The 12,975-nt window shown below is 34.8% G+C and overlaps 1 protein-coding gene across 1 annotated transcript in view; it reads left to right on the top strand.

The window, feature by feature from the left end:
• babam2 (BRISC and BRCA1 A complex member 2) overlaps positions 1-12,975 on the top strand; it is a 91,896-nt gene that overhangs the window by 4,300 nt on the left and 74,621 nt on the right. Inside the window, exon 4 of the mRNA XM_037695415.1 lies at positions 1,696-1,790. Coding sequence (XP_037551343.1) covers positions 1,696-1,790 — 95 coding nt within the window. The remainder of the gene's footprint in view (positions 1-1,695; positions 1,791-12,975) is intronic.

Raw genomic sequence — 12,975 nt, 5'->3', positions numbered from 1 at the left:
AGTAGGTGTGAATATTGTGGTTTTCTGTTACAGTTGAGACTTAATGGTCTTAAATGTTAACCATCAAATATATGAACTGTTTGAAACTCATCTTGAACTTTGAGCTTTAATACTATCCTTGCAAAAGCTTGTAATAAGCATTGATTATTTTTTCTACTTAACAAGCTATTTTATGCCTTGGTGGTGGCTAATGAAAAAAGCCTCCATACATCCCAGCTGACCTGATATAATTTACATTTCACCTCTGCTAAAGGTTTGCGAGAGTGCAAAGCCTTATAGATTTTTACTTATGAAGAAAGCTATTGTACTTGAAGAATAATTTATTTAACAACAAGTAAACAAAAATAATTACACGGGCCTTCTTTCATGGCACACATCAATATTACTGCTGTTTTTTTTTTCTGTGCTTTGGCCTGAAAGAAGTTTGTTAAACTGATAATTCAGAAGTGCAGATTGGCCTTTTATCTATTAATGCATTTCCAGCCCCCTTCCACCCAAACACCGTGGCTGGAACAATAAACGTTGTGTCCTTTGTAGTTGTACCCACTGTGTCCTTATAAATTCGGGGAAATAAAAAAAAAAAAAAAAAGAAGTAAAACTTTGCAAGGGCACATTCTGAATAAACTGTTCTTGGAAGGGTTGTTGTCTCAGCATGTTTGAACAAAGCAGCACATAAAGGCCTCGGTTGTAACCTGTAAAGTTTGATCTTAAAGTTGTCTGTTTCTGTCTGGAGCCATTAAAGCAGGACTTTTCTTTCAGGCTCCTAGTGGTTTGTATTTCAAATACATCCTCTCATTTCCTCGTTTGTCTCTTCTCCACTGGGAAAATACTTCCATATGTGCATGTTTCTCGGCTCTTGCTGGAACAACAAAAAAAGCAGATAAGAGCAGGCTTGTTGCACGCACATTGCATCTTATCAGAACACTGAACTAGCTGAGTCTTATATGATGTCTTTGACTGAGCACCTTCTCTAAAATAGCTTTGCTTTTACTTGTTTAAACAATTTTTATTATAGTGTTGTAGCATTGGATTTAAAAATAATCCACACATTTTGAACTAATTTATAAAATTGTTTGGATGTTAACCCAAGTACAAGTTCTAGACAGATACAATGTAACAAAACTAAAAATGCATACACTTGTTGGCACACTCTGTTTTATCCATCAGTCCATCTCCTGCTGTTTATCTGAGGCAGGGTTCTCAAGGGCAACAGCTTAAGACGACATCCCCAGCCCTCCCTCTCCCTATCCACTTCCTCCTGCTCATGTGTGGGGACTCTGAGAGTCTCAGGCCATCTGTGAGATTTCTGTCGAGAGGGTCAGGAATTTCATATCATTGTAACAGAGACAAAAAATCATTTGTTATCCCAGAGCCATCATAACACCTAAATCTGATTATTTATCCCAACAATTCAAATGTTCTAAAAATCTTATTATACAATAACCTTTGTGTGCATTAATTTTTAACAGTGAAATCTGCAGCTATAAGTGTACCAACCTTGTTTTGTAGCGTTTTATTTACTGCTGATTACTGTTTTCCCCAGTGTTTTTCATGTTAATAAGGGATTACATTGTTCAACTTTAGTTAGCTTTTTCCAGAAATGCATATATTTGAAAATTATCTTACAAAAATGGTTTATTAAAATGCATAACCATTAGTTAAAAAGAAACATTTACACAATTTATTTTCTTTTAGGGGATATTATCTTCAATGCACAATATCCAGAACTACCTCCAGATTTTATTTTTGGAGAAGATGCAGAGTTTCTCCCTGAACCCTCAGAGCTGCCAGTGAGTAAAATCTTGATTTGTTACAGTTAGACTTACTATTTTATTGTCATGGCTGTTTCTGAAGGATATATGATGTATCAGTTTTGTATTTTTATTTGTTTTAGTCAGATCTTTAGAAAAGCAACATATTCATTCATACATTTTTTTTTATGTTGCAAGTCATTTTTTTAAAAACTTGTTTATCATTAAATTTGATAATTTCTGTGATGCTGTGATTCACCTAAAACCTAGCCTAAACATAACAAATGGTTCATAATGGGTCTTGTATGAAAGAAAACACAGCCTATTGACTATTCTTAGATTAGCAGTCTTCTTCATATTTGATTTAGCAGATTTTGAGGTTCTTGTTAATGGGTGTCTTCTAGGAAATTTACCAGTAAAACTTCATAGAATTTGTTTACTGTTCATTTTTGTCATTATTTCTTTAACAATATTATTAGCTTTCTGTTTGACTGTTTCTAAGAATTAATTTCCAGTCTTTTATGTTTTGTTTTGTTCCTGACATTAATGCAAATGTTGGTGCGACACAGACTTTAAGTGGACTTGGAAGTTTTATTTTTATCTTTCTTCAGTTTCTCAGCATTGCTAGCATGTTTCTCTGAATGGTACTGGTGCATCCCAAGAAATTAGAATATCATGAAAACGTTACATTTCTTTTGTCTATCATTTCAGAAAGTGAAACTCATATATTACATATATTCATTACACACAGAGTGAAATATTCCAAGCCTTTATTTCTTGTACTTTTCATGATTATGGCTTACAGATAATGAAAACCCAAAACTCAGTGTCTCAGAAAATTAGAACGTTACCAGCTGTTGGTACCTTTGTCAGTGTGAGCAGGTGTCAAGTCCTGCTGGGAAATGAAATCAGCATCTCCATAAAGCTTATCAGCAGAAGAAGCATGAAGTGATCTAAAATGTGCTGGTAGATGCTGCGTTGACTGTGGACTTCAGAAAACACAGTTGACCAACACCAGCAGAGAACATGGACCCAAACCATCACTGACTGGAAACTTCACTCTGGGCTTCAAGCAACATGGATTCTGGGCCGCTCCACTCTTCCTCCAGACTCTTGGACCTTGATTTCTAAATGACATGACCATTTACCTTAATCTGAAAATAGGACATTGGACCACTGAGCAACAGTCCAGTTCTGTTCTATGTTGTCTCTGGTTCAGACGTGGCTTGACCCAAGGAATGAGACATTTGTAGCTCATGTCTAGGAGTTAATCAGCTGATCAGGGTGTGACACCATGAGTTTCCAATATTGAACCTCGTCACAATGTTCTAATTTTACGAGACACTGAATTTTTTTAAAACTTTCTCACATTTTCACAATGTTCTATTTTTTTTTAAATACACCTGTAATGGAGTTGTACAGCCAATCTGAAGCTATTTATAACTTGTAATATATTTATAATATTTTAGTCAGTTTATTTAGTTCAGCCATATTTCATTAATGACATTTCAATAAAACATCTGAAGTACTACCGTAACTCCTTTTTTTACTTTTACAAATTCAGACCTATTATTAACTATGCGGTAACCTGGCACATCCCCTTTTTTCATTTAATAAAAACTTGTTTTAATTTGAAATTGTCATGTTTCAATCATCCATGTAATCTGAATCTAAAGTCTACTTTTATTAGGAGACCTGTGAGTTTGCAGGCACATTGCTGCACAGACCTTCACAATACTCTGATACAGGTCTTGACAGTTTTGGAGAAGTTACCGTGGCGGCAATAATAGGATTTTTCATGGTTGTGATCTCTTGGTAAAAAGTGGAAGTAGAGTTCAGGCTGATGTTAATACTAGGCATGTGCACTTGCACATGTGGATTGTGCACAGCAGTATCTTATCAGATGCTTCATAGTATTAAAAAAAAAAAAAACTTAATTTGCAACATTACTGTTAATATTGTCATGACATTATTTATTCAGATACTCAATTGCATCATTTAGTCAATTACAGAATTACTGTACAGCTTCCGTTAAAGCTTCAAAACGAGATTACTATTTATCTCAGACCACCAAAGGTCTGAATGACCCTAAGAGTTTCTGGCAACATCCAATCTTGTCAAACAATCAAAACATTCAAATATTGTTGATGGTTCCTTTTTTTTTTAACCCTTATTGGTCACACCCCTACTATATTTGACATCATTTAAATTATTGAGGGTGGGATTTATTAAGAGTTTTTGCAGCCTTGCTTCATTTGTACTTTCTGTTCTGTTAAAATGGTAATGTCAGTGCTCACATGGGACTTTGAAGGTAACAGGTTTGAAGTAACAGGGTTCCCAAGGAAGTGTCCCAGTCTGTCATTAGTGTCTTCAAACGTTTCCTTTTGGTATAGGTGACCTTTGAAACATTTGCAGTTTTATGAGGGGACTTGTTTTTTTGTTTTTGTTGAAATGCCTCACTTTGTAAAATCAGGGCAAATTCTCCATCTATTGGTATTTTGGTTTTTGAGTTACTTACTTAAAAAAACACAAACTCATTAAAGCTCATGTTCTTTCGGTGAACAGGTTATCCAGACATAGATTCGCAGTTCAATCTATTTATGTTGAAAATTGTATCTTGAAAACCTCACATTACACTCAGTCTTACTGTCATTGAAGTGTCTCGCACAGAAACAGTATATTAGAAACACATTGTAATATTCTTTTACCACATTAAGTTTAAAAGGTTTGCTTATAATTACTGCCCATACTACGAATGCATCATTTTCAATCCATCAGTTACACATTAGCCCAGATGTAAAACATACACAACTTTTTTTTTTTTTTTTATTCAGCTCAAAATAAGAGTTTATATAAATGAATGGGTTGACCAAAAAAAAAAAAATCCTGTGATTAGAAACACATTTTATTAGGAAAATAGGACATATTTTTCCTTGTTTGTTGTATCTTTTTTTTTCCCCGTGATATTTCTAGCATATTGATTCTAAAAAGTGTGAGTACTGTATTCATTTTGCATTTACAGTAAATGTTTGTACTTTGATGTCAAAAATGTGCTCTGAAGTAATCAACAGCATAAAAATGAATCTGAAAGTGCCTTCCTATTTTAAATTAAATGTGTGTGAATCTTGGATTTGCCTTCAGAAGACAACAATTAGTACACTCACAATTTTAAGAAACATGGAGTATCCATGATAAATGTTCAATTAGAGCCATCTTAAAATTCTTACATCCTAAAATCTATAAATTGTATAGTCATTCAATCAAATGTTTGTTGTATTACCTGTAATGTGATATTTTAGTGGGTAAAAATCAGACTTTCTGAAAGCTCTATTCCAAGTAGTGTTTACCTTTCCTGACAACTGTATCAGTAAACTTCTCTGCTTCTCCAAACTGAGAGCATGCTGGTGGAAGTTTGTTGCAGGGAAAACACTAACTAGTCTTAAGTCATTCACACAAACCTGCTTTGAATATGTTGAGCAAACGCTAACACATGTCTCCATTTAAAGAAAGCCAACATACAGTACTAGCCATAGTGTGATTTGTTATTCTTCTACCCTTATATGCATTGTTATATCAATTTTTAACAATGTAGTGAACATAAAATAATATTAGGAAAAGAATGCTTGGTTTTTCGACTTGGGAGGAAATATAAAACCTTTGGCTTACTTTACAGGCTACTATACATTGCTATTTTTGAAGCAGACTAACTTGGTGAAGCTAAATTCCCCTGCTTGTGTCAGAGTCTGGGAGAGGAGAGGGCAGAATTGCTCACTGTCTCATAAATCCAGCTGTGCACATAAGGGGAAGTACCTCTGCTCAGCTAGCGCTCATGGCTTGTTTATTTTTTCACTTATACTCTTGCTGCGTTTTCGCACTTATGGCTTTCATAATCTGTCTTTGCGTGCCTTTCTGCCCCAAATCCTCCTTTCCCACTCCCTCCCTCCTTTTTCCTGTGCATTTTCAGTAAAGACGTCCCCCTCTTGCTAATAAAAACTTCTGGATTCCAAGCAGTTCCTTTAATTTTCCGCTCATATCTCTTGGGAATTTTTTAGACAGCAGACTCCATAATACTGGAGCAGCTATCGGTAAAACAATTCAGATTTATCCAACATTTAAGGAGCCATAATAATTAAATGATCAGAGTCTGCATGTTATTGATGAGGGAACTAACGTTGGATCCCTGAACTAGATGAATAGTAGTCTGCAGAAAGTAGAACTCACATGATTGTGGCCTTTGTTATCCAGTGAAGGTAAACATTAGGCTAATTTTAGGTCCTCTGTCAGTGGCTGCTGAGATTCTTGATGTCTCAACAACACATTGCTCCTGTTTACATCCAGCCAAGGGTATCATTAGCTTCTCTGTTTAGACTTGTGTTTTTCCCTGCTGTCACCAGGACTCGAGATGGTTTGTTATACTGGTTTCTGTTTAGACAGAGAAATGCATTGTTGCTTCAAAGAGAAAGTCAGGATAAAACACGAGATGCATTGACTGGTCAGTGCACTTATTATGGTATGATTGTTTGAAATCACAAGTCTTGACAATTCTTTTAGCAAAAAAAATGTGTCCCTTTCTTGCAAAGTAAACCTCCAAAAAAGCAAGTTTTGAATATGAATATTCTTGAAAAAAACAAAACTAAGTCAGTTTATATTATCATGTTTGTGATAACATTGCAAACCTTTACAGGTATAGTTTAATTTATTTAATGTAAATTTTGGAGCTGATAACTTTAAATTAATTGATAGAAGCTACATTTTATGACTCTTGTATACATAAAATAATACGTTTGATTTGCCACAGCCTTTGCAAATAAGTTCTTATGTAGAGAAAATGTTACATGCAAGATTAATTACTTTTTTTAATTCACTGAGAATTAAAAAGACCAAAAGAATGACTACAGTTTTAGAAAAAATCCTAAAGATGTGTTTTCCTTAAATGTGATCATGGCTGTTCTTGTCTTCTGCTTCAACATTTTGTCAACACTTCAGATTGCGACACAGGACAGAAGAAAGTCAAGATATCAGTCGTGGCTTTTTTTTTTTCCTTCATAAAGTAATTTATGCTACTAATATAAATGCATTTGATTCAATAGCATGTGAATGGTGTTTTAGAAGCACTTTCCCCAACAAGATCACTAGATATTGATCAATTTTGTATAGCTTTCCTTGAAGCTCATTAAGTAAAGTTTTTAATCTCTAATCTTTCCTCTCTGGTAATCATGAAAATTCAAAACTGATTTGTCATCATTTTCAGTTTGGATCTTTAGAGCTTTATTGTGTGACTGTATTAACTGATAATTATGATATGAATATGATTATCTGCATTTTATTTGAATTTAAATATAGAGCCTCTTCTAAAAACAACTAATACAATAGTAGTAAACTAATAATGAAAGCTAAATAAGTTTTATTTCTCTAAAGGTAACTTTCATCACCCTGTCTCTATTAAAAAAACATGCAAAACCTCTAATCTGTGATTATTGAAAACAAAAAAAAACAAAGTTTTACCATTTAAACTTTAATGCATGAGGGGATAAAAGAGACCTAAATACTCCATCTGGATGATGACAGGCCACATGTCCCACAAATAAACGTTTTACTGCAGAACAGTTCCACGAGCCATGGAACATAAGAGTCTTCCGCAGATTTATTGAGGCTCTCTGTCTAGTTGTTGCTACAGTGGAGAGGTTAACTGAAACCAGCAGTTGAAAGCTAAATGGTATCCAGACTGTAGCTAATTGGCCACCGGGACTGCCCACCTCGGAGCTTTTTAAAGTTCATTGTTTGTCTTTATTTATAGCTGGTCACTCATATAAACCCTCACAAACTGGACGTCTTCAATTATTTTTTTTATTGCTGTTAAAAGTCTTTTGCCACTCTATAATGGCTATAATAAACCTGTTAACATTAAAAATAGGAATGCACAAAACATTCAGCATGTCTATTAAACTTAACTTTTAGTTAACAACAAAGTCCATGCTCAATAATCCAGGTATACAATCCAACATTTTTCAGTCGGGTCATCTGGACTGTTTCTTTTTCTTTTGTGCTGAAACGTTTAGTTCCAAAAAAAGTTAAAAAGCAAAACAACTGGACTTCTATTCTGCAGCTGAAGACATTTCGCTTCCCATCCGGGAGGCTTCATCAATCCGAAATGTAATTTGTAGTTTTTCCAACAAAATCTTTAAGACTTAGCCACAACCAGGAACAATTTGAGCTTACTTTCATGAACTTTGTTTTATATAAAAAAAAAACTTGATGCCGTGTCTTTTGTGGATCTTTAGTGGAAATAAAGCTTATGGTAATTGCCCTTTTTGGCTTACTACCTCAGTATTTACCCCAGACCAGATGCATTTAATTCACACATTTACCTTCATTCATTCATTCAACCTTTATTTATACAGGCTAGCTTTGATTCAGTCATGCAAGAGAAACATTGCACATTTTAAAGCATTTTTTGTTCAGTATCCTCATTTTAAACATAAAGATAAAGTCAATAATTAAAAAAAAAGGATAATTTTTTTTTTCCCAACCTTTATTTATACAGGGTAGTCTCATTGAGCCTCGAGGACTCATTTACAAGAGAGATCTGTTTTCATTCAAAGAGGGGAAAAAAAGTTTAAATTAATTAATTCAACCTTTAATACATATCTGTCAATCTGAAAATCTGTTAATCTATCAATATTTAACAAATTCATAAAAAATACAAATGTCTTGTTTTTTTTAGTGGATGAAAAGTAAAAAAAAAGTATAGTGGATATGTTTTGGCTATCAAGAAAGCTTCAGGTTTTATTTATTTAATTTATTATTTATACCTTTTATCTTCATTATTATTTAACATGTCTTTGGGTTTGAATAAAATTATTACTGTAAATAGGAAGAATACATTTTTGTTGCGGTCACGGATTGGGCCCTAAAGAAAAAAAATAAGGGAAACATTATAATGTCACTGACAACACACCCCAGCTCATCCAGTAAACCAAACCAAGTTTTAGTGAAGAGAAGTGAAAGAAATGGATTAACCAATCTTGATGACAGTAATACATCCAAGTAGGTCTGCCCACGAGTTGCAAGGAAAAATGACCAGAAAGAGAGGAAGAAAGGAGAAAGACACAGGAAGGGAGGCAAGGTGGGCAGCAGAACTCCTTACGCAGATCATGTTGCATCATACCCTTGTTTTCAGGAAATGGTCATGTTTGGTACTAAAATTTGCATGAAATTAAAATCATCCAGACAATTCTGACTGTGTAACTGATGTAGGAGTTGTTTGTTCTGTGAACATTCTGCTGCATGTCTTCGTATGATAATTAGGATGGTTTTGGGGGGCAAGGGGCAGTGGGATTATTGTGCACTGTTCTTAAAGTTCAGAATCTGTTGTGCATTCATGCTTTACACCCCCACGTGTACGATGTGTTAATAGTGATGCAATAAAAAACAAACAAACAAAAAAAAACAACAAAGGAACATATACAACCATGTAAGGTCATTTCAGGTTTTGTCAGTGTTTTACCCAATATGCTGATTAAATGGTTGATTCCTTACAGGTATTCTTGTAAACAGCATTATAGAACAATCAGAACATGTTTTTTTAAGTCGTCCATTAAAACATGTTCTAAGGCACATCTTTCTCCAGTGAACAGCTGCTGTGTTTGAATGCGTGTAAGACATTCAAAGCAAAACAGTCATTAAATACATTGCATTTCTCAACACAAAATATACTCTTTATTTTGTACCAGGAGATAAATGTGCAGCATACAAGGGCAGCTATCACTAATTCCATGTCTCCTTTTTTACTCACCTTTTCTGCCCCTCCGTCCCCTTTTTTGTGTGTAATGTGTCATTTCTCTGGTCTAGACTTGCCCAGTGATGCATGTAGGCAGTTAACAGTTTGGGAGTTTCCCTGCTTTTTGCAGTTTTCTCCGTTTGTCTGTGCCTGAGACCCAAATTTAACCTTAATGGTCTCTTTACACATAACTTCAACATGTTGCTACTTATCCAACCTGCAGTAAGCTACTGCAAGGAAACAAGGGACACCATGCAAATACAGAAGACTGCACTGCTGTGTATAGATCAGTTGTGGCTCTGAGACTTTTAAATTCCATCCACCCGCCCGCCCATCCATCCATCCATCCATCCATCCATCCATCCATCCATCCATCCATCCATCCATCCATCCATCCATCCATCCATCCATCCATCCATCCAGTTCCATCTCCAGTTCATCACAGGGACACATAGAGACAAACGAGACAACCATTCACACTCACACCTAGGTGCAATTTAGAGTTACCAATCAGCCTAACATACATGTTTTTATCTGTGGGAGGAAACTGGAGTACCCAGCGAAAACCCACGCATGCACAGAGAGAACATGCAAACTCCACCCATAATGCCCCCCAATCGGGATTTAATCCGGCGACGTTCTCGCTGAGAGGTGGCAGCTCTACCAACTGTGCCACCGTTCCACCTTAGCCTTTAAATTGACATTGTGAAATAGTCATACTTTCTACTTTTTTTTATTGCATAAACCATATTCAGTTGTAAAATCCTAAATCAATATTACCAAAACAAAATTGGCTAATATCCTGATGCATGCTCAATAATCCAGGTAGAAAAATCTAAAAAAGTTAAATCTGGTCCTCTGGACATTCAAAAAAACAAAACAAAGCAAATCAACAAAAAAAAAATGTAGAAACGTTTCATCTCTCATCCGAGAGACTTCCTCAGTCTGAGGAGCTGTTTTCAGCTCAGTCTCTTAAATAGCACCGTCTCAGAGTGGATCAACCAGTTTTGCTGCTGACAACCAAAACCAGCTGATCACATGCTCAAGAAGGACCATCAGCCAAACAATGGATCATTAGCACACTGATGGCTGAACTGTTCCTCAGCTCCTCAGACTGAGGAAGTCTCTCGGATGAGAGACGAAACGTTTCTACATTTTTTTTGTTGATTTGCTTTGTTTTGTTTTTTTGAATGTCCAGAGGACCAGATTTAACTTTTTTAGAAAATTGGCTAATGATAGTGTACTCTGTATACATATAAACCACATGGACTTGTAATTATTTAGGTACAATGTGTAGTATTATGTTCTTCATATATACCTATATATATTTGTTTGTTTAATAAATTGAACATGCTTTATAGGAAATTTAAGCTTTCTTTTCGCAAGCTATCTTGTTTTTTTTATTGAGGAGTGACCAACTCTCAGTTTTCTGCTTAGATTTTAATGTGGTGCAATTCTTTTTTTTTTTTTTTTTTTTTCATGATTTGAGAGAGACTAGATGTCACACAGAATGGAGGATGTAGTCTTAAAAAGCCCAACATACAAGTATTTAACTATACAGGGGCTATAAGGGGCTTTTGATGGGCTTTAAACTGCTGTAATCACCTTTTTTGTTGTTTTTGTTTCCATTTGAATCTAAACTAATAATTAAAAGAAACAGATCAATAATCTAATCTACTTATGTTAGTCATGTGGATGTGTATTATTGAAATATTAAAATATATCATACTTTAACAAATGTACAGTATAAGTTCAGGCATTTAATTGAAGCTTGTTTTTTTGTTATTCAATCAACAATTCTACTGAAACAAAACTATATTTATGTAAATAACTAAGGCCTTTATTGATAATTAAATTAATGAAAAAAAAATTTCTTCTTATTATTATTAAATAAATAAATAAAAAGTGAAAATGAATGATATGAAAACAAAACCTAATAATGGCTCAATAATATGTATTGTTCATATATTTAACTCTGAAATTAACTAATACCATAATTTATCCTTCAAAAACTGTGTTCAGTTTGTAGTTTGCTACTTAAAAAAAACAAACATATGTGGACTAGATTAAAAAATACATATTCTTGTCATTTGTATAAAACAATAATAAAGGATATATAATGAATACAATGTAAAACTAAGTGCAATTCTGTGCAGATTATTTTGTCACTTTGAAGACATGTATAAAATCGTGAAGTTAGTTTAAATTTACTGACAACAAAAAATATATTGAGCTAACCTAAAACTATTAATTTGTATTAATTGGAGTAATTCATCAGTGAATTGTCAAGTACTTGAAATTATCTTATGTAATTGCATGTTTACTATTTTTATTAAGTGGGTATTTAATACACATTTAAGACTTTTGATAGGAAATGTTTAATTTGGACAATAAGACATTGTAATGTAGCTTTCAGGACAACTCCCACTATAGACAAGAAGCATTTTAATAGTTCCCTATCTAGGAAAAGGAAACGCTCCGGCTTCACGTTACCCATGGTAATGCTGAATGCCAAACATTGGTGAGTGCTTCCTATCTGCAGCTCCAGATCGTCCCCGGTTACTGCTCTAACAAAGGGCCTCAGATGGCCCATAAAGCAAGATTATGTCCATGAAGGCATCGTGTACCAACTGTTGCTCCCGCTTCCTTCCTGCTATAGGGAATAATACATTCCAGCTTTTATTGGAGTTTATTATTGGAAGCACTCTCTGACAGGTCTGGGAATGCTTTTAATGGGCTCAGTATTGTTTGTCACAAGAGATAGCTAATGGACAGGAGGAAAAAAAAGGGGTACACAAGTGTCAAGGAAATGATTGGACTCTCCTGTCATCCCTTACAGTGGATTGATCTCGAGCTGAAGAGGTGTCAGAACCTGAGTAAAAGTAGTCGGAAAAGTGCTATTTCTGTCATTAAGTTATGCTGTGTTGGACACAAGCCGCACGGATCACAGTGAAAAATGCTGGGCTGAGAATGCCAAGTGTCTTAAACACATGACAAGAGCAATTTAGTATGATCTTACACTTGGCAGTCTCTGGGGGCGAAACAGGGTGTGAGCCCACACTTGAATTAGAGACTAACAGAGATTAATTTAATACTTGGGAGTTTTTAATGCCTTGCACTTTCAAGTCTACAGCGAATTATTGGATCAGGTTGCCAGCATCTATAAAAATCACATTTAAGACGTAAAAACAAATATCTTCTCTTGGCCTATATAATTATCTTGCAATTTCAGACGCCAGTCTCTCTCTCATTGGCCTAAGATAAATGTTGGATCAAAAATGATACAGACGGATGGCAAAGGAAGACATATTTCTGTCAACTTTGGTCTATTCAGTGTGAAGATGCCCTAATTAGGTGTACATTTTTGTGTTCTTAAAGGAAAAGGCTGGTTTTATTAAGACACACACACACACACACACACACACACACACACACACACACACA

This window comes from Nematolebias whitei, chromosome 21 (assembly GCF_014905685.2).
Source record: "Nematolebias whitei isolate Nwh7 chromosome 21, NemWhi1, whole genome shotgun sequence".
NCBI classification, from domain to species: Eukaryota; Metazoa; Chordata; class Actinopteri; order Cyprinodontiformes; family Rivulidae; genus Nematolebias; species Nematolebias whitei.
This window is presented reverse-complemented; position numbering and strand designations above follow the sequence as displayed.